Source organism: Papaver somniferum, chromosome 9 (genome assembly GCF_003573695.1).
Source record: "Papaver somniferum cultivar HN1 chromosome 9, ASM357369v1, whole genome shotgun sequence".
NCBI classification, from domain to species: Eukaryota; Viridiplantae; Streptophyta; class Magnoliopsida; order Ranunculales; family Papaveraceae; genus Papaver; species Papaver somniferum.
Window position 1 is genome coordinate 49,799,926 of NC_039366.1, and position 11,859 is coordinate 49,811,784.

Below are 11,859 nucleotides of genomic sequence, written 5' to 3' on the forward strand. Positions count from 1 at the left end.
ACTATATTAAGGAAGGAAGTCATCACATAGAAGGAGAGATCTTTAGTCTGTGTTAGACAAGAAACTAGGAGAGAGAAAGTTTGTTTGGAGAGGAAGAAAGGTCATTGTAAAGTCATTGTTATCCATTGTATCCAATTATAATCCCTGAAAGTTAATAAATAATTCATTATGATTACTTGAGAAATAATCTAAATACATTGGAGTGTGGTTGTAGGATTTCCTGCAACTACAAAAATTTTACTTTTGATTTTCAAACACTAAAAAATCAATCATGTGATCTAATCGCCAATTTTAATTAGTATAGTTAATTGATTTTCATTGGTACGAATTCATGGATGGTGTTTTACCCATTATCTAGGATAAAAATTAATGGAAATTATTATTTCATGATCCTATTTTGTTCTTTTTCAACCGCTAAAAGAAGTTCATGGCAGCCCTAATAGTATGGTTGATGGTTCATATATTTAGATTTAATGGTATGTTGAATGAAAATCGTTGCCAGATGCTTTTTGTTCACGGATCTTGATCTCAAAAAGGAGAGGGGGCAGGTTTGTTGAAAATCTTTGAATGCTTTTGTTCACGAAATCACGGACTAACCGAGTTATGGGAAAAAGAAGCATTGCATTTGATTTTGATGAGCCTCCCATTACTCCTTAGTCAATGTATATAGCCATCTGTACGTAGGAGTGCATAAATATTATGGGTCCCCGTTTACCTCCCAGAAAAATTCACGACACCGTCCCATGTTAGAATCACCTTTTAACAAGGTTGAATTTCAGGATCCTTATTGTTCAAAAGTTAAGAGAAACATCACTCAGAAAACAACAGACTTTTCTGGATATTAAGAACCGAAGCAAGCATGATAAAATCCGTAGGAGATTCAAACAAAGTACACGCACAGCGGAACAGTTGATAATTAAGTGAAGACTTAATGCAAAAGGTAATTTAGCTACTGCTCCCATCAATTACGAAACCACCATTCTGGATATGACTAAAAGACATTTTTCCACTGTAAATGTAAAGCCGTCCAAATGTTTCTCGATTAAGTCAGGACGTTTTGGAGTTGGATGTTAAAACTCAGAAATTGAGTCCAAAATTTGAGTGCGTATCAGCAACTTTAAAACAGTTTGAGCAACAAAAATCTGCTCCTTTTTCTGTCCGCGACTCCGCGCAGATGAGCAAACATTATTTTTTATTAACTGAAAATGATCAAGTTACATAGTTTTCCTCCACAGAGGATAATAGCTAAACAGGGGCAATCATATCAACTTGAGACTCAAATTTGAACATCTACCCATCCAGTTTGCCACTTTGCCCTCTCCAGTCCAGTGTGGTGGTTTGCACATCTCCAGTGTCTTTGCTCTTATAAGTCGTTGAGTGTTGAATTGTAAACTGATGAGATTGATTGTGTAAGCATAATAATTTATTGAGTTTATAGTTAAAGTTGAACCTCATAATTAGATAACTAAGAAACAGAGATAAGATTAAAAGCTAGAGTTCAAAGACTGATAGAAGAAACACACAGCATAGCTATATATCCAAAGAGACAAACCGAAAAACCAAGGAAGAAATGAGATCGTAAGATAAAAACTAAAAGCCTTTCTTTTTCCTCGTTATCCTCCAAGTAAATCTATCTACAGTTCCATAGGATAGGACTATCTCAAGTGATACTCCTCCATTACTTCTCTTCTTAATAAGTCAACAACAACATGGGGAAAGTTAGATGTGGCTACTGCTTCTGAATGACCCAAGAGCCTTAACTACTTCAGCTCCAAGAATGTACTTGTGATAAAATGCAGCAATGGCAGCACCTATAAATGGTCCCACCCAGAAAATCCACTGCACATTAATATCAAGATTAATGCGCATTGGCCAAAATAGAAAGCACCTTAATTATAGTATCTGATAACGAATTTATACCTGATCATCCCAAGCTTTGCCGTTGTTGTAAATAACAGCAGCTCCCAAACTCCTAGCCGGGTTGATACCAGTTCCAGTAATTGGGATAGTTGCAAGGTGAACTAGGAACACAGCAAATCCAATAGGTAGTGGTGCCAGTACCTAACCAATTAACTTGCATGACCAGTAGTAATTGGGATGGTATGGTACATATGTTTTGCTTTACGCCTACAGTGAATCTCTCTTTTGACCAAAAATATTGTTTAAAATTAATTTTAAAGGAGTAAAACACAAAAAGTGAAATGCACATGGAAAAGAAAAATCTAATCCATCAAGTTGCGCCCACTAAAAATTACCAACTCAACCGTGCCAAAGGCACTTCTGTAGAGCATCATCAAAGTCAACATAGAGTCGCACAAAATTCCTAGGCATAAACTCGCAAATGAAACGACAGAAATGGTAGGTTTTTCGATAAGATGTATACCGGGATATGGGAGTCTCTGGCGCTTCTCTTTGGATCAGTTGCTGAGAAGACGGTGTAAACAAGAACGAATGTACCGATGATTTCAGCAGCTAATCCCGTGCCTTTGCTGTATCCAAGGTTTAATTCGTTAGCAGCACCACCAAATTTGACATAGTAGGATTCCTGAAAGGCTCTTACTAAAGCAACACCGCAGATTGCACCCAAGCACTGGGCTATCATGTACAATACAGCTCTAATTAGTGATACTTTCCTTGCTAAGAACAACCCAAACGTCACCGCTGGGTTAATGTGTCCCCCTGCACGTTATAGCAAAGCACGTTACTCAAGTGCTAACGTGCACAGAAAATAATGGCTCAAGTACTATAGAATAGGAAAATTTGGTGGCTTAAAAGCTACGTACACTTTGTCAAACAATGAAAGGTTACATCAACTGTTGACAACTTTTTATTTCAGGAAAGAAATCCTCAGTGAAACCTCAGATCAGTGCAAGAAAGTGGTCAAATAAGTTTTAGTCAAGTACTTGAAACATTTTCAAGAAACCGTTTGGAGTGAGTTTAGCAGGTGAACAACATATGTACAGAAGCGAATCCAGATATTCTTAATAATGGAGGTGAAGTATTCTGATGATATAGAAACAAAATTAGGAAAACATGCGATCGGATCTGTCGACTGTAACAGAGACAGCATACATAAAAAAAAAAAGGTGCAACAGAACTTTAATCTGCTGGGAAAGTTAATTTTTGGAAGTTATCAAGAGATTGTGAAAATTAAAAGACAGTAGTAGCTCAGCATGATTGTGCTTTTTCAGCTACAAAAATTGCAGATACGTACCAGAGATACCGGCGGTGCAGTAAACAAGAACAAAGATCATGCCACCAACAGCCCATGCAATACCAAGGACGCCGACACCGCCACAATCATCACCGCCAGCAATTTGGCTTTTGTAACCAATAATAGTGGAAACTATAATGTAAAGAAACAAAAGAGTAGCAACAAACTCAGCAATTATAGCTCTGTAAAATGACCATTTCGTTAATTCTTCAATACCCAAAAATGGTTCCGGTGGTGGACTGTGATAGTCTTTTGTTGCATACCCTGCCTTTTGGCTTTGTTCTATATCTGTCCCCATAATAAGATGGAGAAATTCACTAGAGAGAAAATAGACGTAGCGTAGGTTTGTTTTCTATTTGATGAGACTAATGAATACCGAAGAAGAGTAGAAGAAGAAGGGGGTATTTATGGTGTTGGAATGGAATGGAGTGATGTAAGGGACAAATAATGCTTCTCCTCCCAACCATACCGTTCCCACTAACTTTAATTCTTCCTTGGGAATTAACTAATCAACTTTGTAAAAAGTCTGAAATAACGACACAGTGCCATTTGGTTCCAACAATTAATAAGGCCATTTTACTGGTCTAGGTTATTTCGCAGGGTGACATTTGGCGGACTTAAACGTAGTGAAGGTACACTACACAACAAACGCTTTAATTGAAGGAGTTATTACTCTACACTGACCGACTGACTGAGTTATCGTCTCGAATCTCGATTGAGCAAACCGAACTACCGTGCAGATAAGAAATCTCAATTTTTAGAAACGGGTGCATAAGACAAGAGGTTACTTTAGAGTTTGGATTTTTCTATTTTCAGTAGTAATGCTGGTATCATTTTCTAGTTAGTTAGTTGCTGTATGATTGATTAATTTCAAACGGCTAACAAAATTAAGCCTTTGTCACAATTGTCTTACTTGTTAACGTTCGTGCTACCTAACACGCACGATCTAATGCGCCTCATCTTCTTGTTCTCTTCCTTCTTTTCTCCATGTATTTCCATGATAATGATACTAATAAACTAGTCATGTTTGAGGCTTTTATAATCTACTCTGATGGTGTAAGGTGTACCTACAGGGAACAACATATCAGAGCTTGCCAAGAAATATTGTGTTGTTTCAGGTAACTAAGTGTCTGTTGTGCATTTTAATGCCTTCGCATTTGTTTTAATTTTCCATAATAAATTACTTTTCTAGATACGTATACTATGAAAAATTTAGTAATTTTTTTCGACATAATTGTAATAAATTTAGAATGGTTATCCAAATTTTTACATGTGATGTTGTAGACTTGTTATTTATGTTTTAATGAAAAGGAGGGAGCAACATCTACAGAATAACCTATTTAACCATCGGATGAACGTCAAAAGTCGCACACTTATAACGTCATTTTCTTGCATTTTACTATTTCAACAGATATTATCGGTATTTTCACAGAAATTTGTCAACATAACAATGATGAAATGGCCAATAATGGCCTATAATAAAGATATTTTGTGAAAAATACATAAAATATAGTGTATCCCACCGTGCTTTCTTAGCGTGTTTTGTTATGCCACGTGTTGTTTTTTGTGTTGTGTCGCGAGTTGTGCCGATAAACAGACGTTCGTCTGACACACATCACAAAAACTATATGTTTTGTTGTAATATGTCGTACTGTGATGCCCGAATTTTAGGTGCCGGCTCGGGCATACTTTACACGTATTCTATTCCAATGCTTCTGGACAAGTTGTATTTGAATTTATTTTCCCTCTTTGATCACTAGTTTGTGGGGGTGGGTGAATTCGAAAAAGCACTTTCATAGCCTAGGAAAATTGGTGATGGGAAGCAGTAATTTGATTATAAATCAGTTCCCTAATCTATCCCGCCAGTGAGCACAATATGGCTAGCAAAGTAATAGGCGGTTCTTTTCAAGATAAAATCTCAACAAGGAAACAATATCGTTATCATTGTCATTGTGCTTTTCTATCAATGGGGATTACCTAACAAAATCTTTAATTGAATGTTCTTTGAAGATTAGTGGTAGTGAAAAAGGAATCAACAGCCTGCAATTGATATTTGTTTTTTTTCATGTTCCTCGACTTCTTTGGTCCTTTAATATCTTCGTTTATTTTTTTTCTCGCTATTCTGCAATGGATTTTTTATCCCATTTGTCTGGAAAATAAATAAATGGAAAAGAAGATATCATTGTTTGCCAATAATCCCGCATTTGTGGACAGATCTTCCGTTGGTTAATGGTTTTGTAAATGTTTTCCCCATTTTGTTGCAAATTCAATATTTGGAGTATGCATTAATTTATAGGATGTTTCGGGGAGGTAAAGCTTGTCATGATTTCTTTTCCCTGATTTAGTTTTTTTCTTTCGTGCGAAGTGGAGGAGAGTTAATTGACCAAGAAAAAAAAAACACATGCGTGCATTATTCTTATTTCTATGATTAACAAAGTTTTATTTCTTTTCTTGAGGACTAGAAAAAAGAGTCGTGACGCATGCATGCGCGTTTTATAATATTTAAAAAGAAAATGATACGAACGGATACAAACAATCATGTAGTATTATGAGATCAAGGAAACTATCACGATGATATCATCAAAATTGCATCAGCGCATAAAATACCTTCGCAGCTGGAAGGGATACTTGAAGGCAGCAGGGTGATTTTTAATTTTAAGACAACAGTACATGAGCCGTTTGTTGCTTACAGGAGGCATCACACCGTCCGGGTATGGGTAATTCTTTTCTCATCCCTCATTTTCGTTTTCTTTACCTCCTGTAATTCGGCCAAGTGATCTGACTTTGTCAAGAACGCGCAATTAGGAGATACTTTTTTAATTAGGGATATAGGAAAAAGACAAAAACGATATTTAAATAGTAGAATAAGGACATCCCCTATCCGGATAATTAATATAATTCCTGATTTACCCCTCAATAATTATGTATGATTAATTATAATTAGTTTAGTTAATAGATTAGTTTGATATCATTGAGTATGTTGATGCGACAACATTAAATCAAATTTCTTATATTCATGAAAGTTTAGGTGAAGAACCAACCCAGGAAAGTAAACAAGTTGAACATACAAGTGCTCTAGTTACTCATATACAGGCATTAATATATTGAAATTTTATTTTATTTTCATTGAATTCGCCATTGTCACGCCTGAAAAACTCAGTGCCGGCATGGTTAAAGTATGAATACCATGCCGGCAGGGACCAAATCAGCATGGTATTCGCATTTTAAATATAAAGAATGCTCATTAAGTACACTGCCGGCACAGAAAGTTCATTATCGAGCATGTCGGTGGTGGTGCCGGCATGGTACATTGCTTAACTTGTTGTGCCGGCACATGATGTAAATTTTCCAGAAACTTGAGTTTTTTTTACTTGGATATCAGCATTGATAGATTTTTATCGAGCATGCCGGCAATTGATAATTTCATCACGGTATTCGTACTAAAAACAGTGTCGGCATAGTAAAACGGCATGATGTTCATACTAAAATTATGCCGGTATTAACTGAAACTGAAAATTTTCAGTTACAATTTTTGGTTCTAACCTAAATGAACGAATTTTTTTAAAACAAATCGATGATTAGGTTTCTTTCAAGGAGGTATATTTATATAATAAATTAATCGTCGAAGAATTTTTGAAACAACGATGAAATCGTGTTGAAATCGATGATGGAGAAAATAAAAATCAAAAAGAGGAGCCGACAGAGAAGGAGAAATGAAGAGAAGGGTAAGAGAAGAAGAAAATACGTTAAAATACTAAAGGGTATTTTAGTATTTTCGTACCCAAAAATCACTCATTAGCAGAAACTATTGGACGGGGTTATTAATTTATATCCCCGAATTAGAAAAAGTATCCCTTAATTGCGCGTTCTTTGTCAACGTGGAGATACCAAAAAAAAAAAAAAATTATAACTCAACCACCCACACTATTACCCCACCCATATACCCACACAATTACCCCACCCATATATACCAACACTAGTTTTTGTTTATTTTGTTTATATTATTTTTTATCGAAAAGGTTAAATTTAATTATAAGAAGAAAAAAAACGATTTTTTCCCTGATCGGTGTAGAAGATTTCTTGATCAAAAAAGGAGGAGTGGGTACAAAAAGCTTGTACCATCCTCAAAGAAAGGAATACAAAAGAAACACGAAAAATACTAAGATGCTCACAGACTACTTCTTAATTTTATAGATAATCAAAATACAATTGAGGCCAATTTGTCATTACTCTGAAGCTTGGAGTTTTATGATCCTTAAAAATAAGACACCATGTGAAAAGAGTGTACTTGATCTTATGTTGTAGGGTGATTTCTGTAGATGCTTGTTGTTGAAAACTCTGTCATTTCTTTACATCCATATGCTCGCTATGATAGCTAGTAGCGAGAGATTCTTCTTGTAATGTGATTGGCGCTATGTCTATTGGCTTGGGTATTACAACAAATTATTTGGCTGAATTATATGGAATCATTGTTGGAATGGAATGGGCTGTAAGATGGGGAGTAAGGCGCATCTGCATTCGCTCGAACTCTTCTAGTATTGTGGAGGCTCTTAATAATTCTAACTTACCTTGGTTCTCTAGAAAAAGGTGGTTAGAGGTTTGTAGGAATTATGAGTCAATAAGGTTTATTCATACCTATAGGGAGGCCAATTTTTTTGCGGATTCGATGGCTAAGAGAGGGTGTTTTCTAGATAATGAAGTAGGAATTCACTATGATGGAATACCTCACTTTTTAATTTATGTTGAACAACCTAATGTTGCTTATTATATATTCAAGTAGTTTGCAAGTTTTTGGGGTTGTTGTGACCTGTTTTCTTGTAAACACTTTCTTGTAAATTTTGTTATCTATTAATACAATTTTGACTTATCAAAAAAAAATGCTCCAAACGATAGCCACTGATATCATACTCCAAATTTGGCTTTGCTGACAGGTACTTAAAGCCAGATTCCAAGAATAGAGCATAGTGTAGATGTTTGAAGGCATAGCAAACTTCTAGTTTCGTTTTTCTTGAAAATGAGCCCAAATTTTACTTGTAAAGTTGCACTGCAAAAACAGATGATTGGTTGTTTCATGTTCATCACAGAAAACACAGTTTTGAACCACTTCAATACCTCTTCTTCTTAACAAGTCTCTTGTTGGAAAACTGTTATGAGCCAAAGTCCATAGAAACAATTTTATTTTTGGTGGAACCTTTTGTTTCCATATGTACTTGAACTTATGCAGGTGAGCTTGATTGATAGGAGTATTAGAAATAGTATCATAAGTTGATTACAAAACGATTACAAAACCATATTTTAGGGCAGTTCCTGTGGAATGAACAAACCACGGATTTTTTTCATTTTGCTCCCATTATGGGATGAGCAAATCACAAAAACGGATGAATAAATGGACAAATTTGTTAGTTTGTTCATTGCGGTCAAAGAAGGGATGCGCGTCTTATCTAAAACCGCGCAGGTGAACATGGTTTGCGCGGCTTAAGTAAAGCCGTGGGCGGTTCTTTTTCATCGGATGACGGTTTTTTGTTGACCGCTCAGTACTACTTTTCAATTTATTATCATATATAATAATATACTCAATTTTATATTTTACCAAATACAAATACAACTTTTATTTGAAAAGAAAAGAAAAGTTTTACAAGAAACTTGATGGGAGCCTAGCAACAAGTTGGGTTCCAACACCTTTTTGAATAGCTAAACCTATTATCGTGAAAAGAAAATTATCAACATTAATATTTACATCATGCCTAGCTATGTAGTTCTTCAATCTTTTCAAAAACTCAATAGTTTCACTAACAAGTTCACCCAAGGTAGTAAAGGCTAAGGTACAAAACTATATCCATTGGTTCTACAAACATCATGATACTTAACCCTCTTGCGCTCAACGTCTTAAGCCAAGGCGGGACCCGATGTAAATTCTTGCACACCACCCCTAGAAAAAAGAAAAACCCCAGTCACATCAAAACAAGTATGGCGAGCCTCTTCCCAATTGTAAACCAAGATATCAGTCGGCCTAGCATTACCACCGTCATGAGAAAGAAACCCCAGAGCTGCCTCAATTCTAGAAGGTACACTAACATGTTAACAAGTATCTACAAAGGTATATTTAACAAGATCATACCGGAACTTAAGACCAACTTCACTAGGAAAATGAAGTGCATGATCACCATACACATCCATATCTACGTTACAACATAGACGGGAACTATTTTCAGCAAACAAAGGAATACCAAGTCTATAACAAAGCACAACACAAAAATGATGTGGCCCAATTTTCCGTCCAAGCCCATCGGCTGGAATAACAAGAAGGTAATCTTGTGCGTGTGGAGTTTTATTACAATGCCATAAAGCTAAGTCTCGCTTTGTCATATTGAAAAGAGATAGCATTTCCTTAGTCACACCTGCCAAAAATTGAACTGTTAATGGGCGGGGGTGGGGGGGTAAGATTGCAACACTATAACGAATCAATACCACAAACTTCAAGAAAATTTTCAAAGGATTTTTGATACATTGAAACTTTAACTTGAATGTCTGAACATTGTAAGATGGTCCGCTGTAAAAGAATATTTTATTAAATATTTATTCTTTTTGTTTAATAATGTTAAAAGAATATTTTGTAGGGCCATATTTTTATTTAATAATGTTAAAGAAATCATTGGTGGGACCGGCCTTTAGATTTGTTCATTTTGGACAGATTTTTCATAGTGGAACATCATGTTTGTTCATCCACGTGGCTGGACAAAATTTTCAGTTTAGTCATTATCATAGGAATTATCCTTAAAGTAATAGAGAGATCCTATGTAATCTAACATTGTCTCCCAATTGTACAATATACAACTAAAACTAATGAATCGAGTGAAAGGTTGTGTCATTAAATAACCATAATACTAAGTTGGATTTAACACGTAAAATTACTTCCATAGCAGGTCTGGATTTGCCTTTCAAAATGTTCGTGCATTTCTTTCTCTCTATATGAGCCAGATAAACACATAGGGTAGTAACTTCCAAATCTTTTACGTTTTCTCATTGAGCCCATTCCATTCACATGCTAGAAGTTTAGAATTAATGATTCTTACATATACCAAGAAATTTGGAAGGAATCAATGAAGTGAAACCATACCTCTTTAGCATAGGGACAATGGAAGAATAAGTGGTTTGCACCTTCATCCTCCACTTCACATATTTTGCAGTTTACATCAGTGACTAAGATTCTTTTTCTTGGAGATTTACCAAAGTTGGAATTCAATTATGAAATGCAGACCATGGAAGAGTGGATACCTTTGGTGAAATGTATTCCTCCACAAGGATCTTGCAAATTAAATGTACGGGATGTTATTCAGTTTTATTTGAGCTTCACAACACCATTTATTGTTGAATTTATATTTGGTGCTACCGAAATAATGCACTTCATCATTTTCTCAGGTGAATTCAGGTAGTTCAGTTATTTACCTTATTAACTACATGTACCCATTTTTATACTCTTGAGTTGGTAATGGTTTCATTTGTAGATTCAAGTTGCCTTGAACATCTACACATTCAGAAATGTACACCATTTTGAGTTAGATTTCTTCAATATTCCTCCGAAATGTTTATTTTTCTCCAGTCACCATGTCAAAAATACAAACTTCTTTTATTCCCGATTTTCAATTCTATAGATTCAGTCATTGTGATCTTGTTTTTAACTATTTCTTTCTAGACTTTTTTTCCTTAGGGAATATTCATATCTACATGTATAATAATTTGATCTTGCGCACTTATTTTCTCTTGAACTACTTTCCTCCATAAAGACTTTTTCTCATGTGCATATCTCCACACCCATTTAAATAACAATGTTTTATTTGCACTTCTAAAAATCCTCAGGCCTAAGCCTCCATATCTTTTTCCTTGCAATTTTCTTCTCATGCAATCCAATACATCTGAAGTTTGTTTTCTTTAGTTCCCCACATGAATCTCATCAATTCTTTTTATCAATCTTGTTCTCCGCTTGAGATGGAAAATAAGAATTGAAAGATAATACATGTGAAGGCTTGCTAGAGTAATCTTGATTAAAGTGATCCTTCCATCCCTAGTCAAGTATTTGGTTTTCTATTGAGCCGATTTCTGCTCTATTCTCTCTACGACTATCTCCATACAAAATCTTCTTTAGTTGCTGCTCTAAGAGGCATACCTAAATATTTGATTGGTAAGCTTTCACCTAATTCTTCAGCAACATCGTTACATTAGAGTCGGAACCAATACGTGTCATAATACTTTTGTCTAAGTTTAGTTTAAAATCCATTTAGAACTTCAAAAATTATCAAGATAACCAATAGAGCTCTCACCTCCTTTTTGTCTTCCTCGTGGAAGATAAAATTACATTTGAAGTTTGTATGAAACTCCATCAATGCTTTGGAAAAGTATGAGACATAGAATTCCACAATAAAACTGTATGGTTTAGGGGTTTTGTTGTACGCAGAATTTTCCTCCATGGAGATTGCTTTTCCTTATGAAATTTTCTTGAAGTCCACTCCACTATAAGCAGGAGTGTACTAATATTTTTTTTCAAACAAAGACTTGTAGTATTATTGGGTATTGTGTTGTCTCCTGGATTGATTGAAGCAGTCATCTTCATCCACCACCGTAAAAAAGATTGAATTTCCCTTTTCCTT

General features: G+C 35.3%; 1 protein-coding gene across 5 annotated transcripts; it reads right to left on the reverse strand.

Annotated features, from left to right (window-relative positions):
- Positions 1 to 1,163: 1,163 nt before the first annotated feature.
- On the reverse strand, positions 1,164 to 3,604 carry LOC113309205 (aquaporin PIP2-2-like). Of its 5 annotated transcripts, none has more exons than XM_026557613.1 (4): positions 3,215 to 3,604; positions 2,384 to 2,679; positions 1,921 to 2,021; positions 1,164 to 1,811 (listed from the first exon to the last, which is right to left on the reverse strand). In XM_026557613.1, the coding sequence occupies exons 1-4, from the start codon at positions 3,510 to 3,512 to the stop codon at positions 1,766 to 1,768; spliced, it is 741 nt and encodes a 246-aa protein (XP_026413398.1). In that variant the 5' UTR covers positions 3,513 to 3,604; the 3' UTR covers positions 1,164 to 1,765. The 5 variants fall into 5 exon arrangements, with proteins under 5 accessions (XP_026413398.1, XP_026413399.1, XP_026413397.1 ...); XM_026557614.1 differs by having other exon boundaries at positions 1,164 to 1,839; positions 3,215 to 3,603; XM_026557612.1 differs by having other exon boundaries at positions 1,921 to 2,061; positions 3,215 to 3,603.
- Positions 3,605 to 11,859: the final 8,255 nt, after the last annotated feature.

Bases quoted from the DNA above. Each gene is read 5' to 3' on its own strand.
- LOC113309205 (XM_026557611.1), bottom strand. From the start codon at position 3,512: ATGGGGACAGATATAGAACAAAGCCAAAAGGCAGGGTATGCAACAAAA. The intron at 2,680-3,214 runs GTACGTATCTGC...TATAACGTGCAG, and splicing joins CTGCACCGCCGGTATCTCTG to GGGGACACATTAACCCAGCG. The intron at 2,062-2,383 runs GTATACATCTTA...TTAATTGGTTAG, and splicing joins CCAGAGACTCCCATATCCCG to GTACTGGCACCACTACCTAT.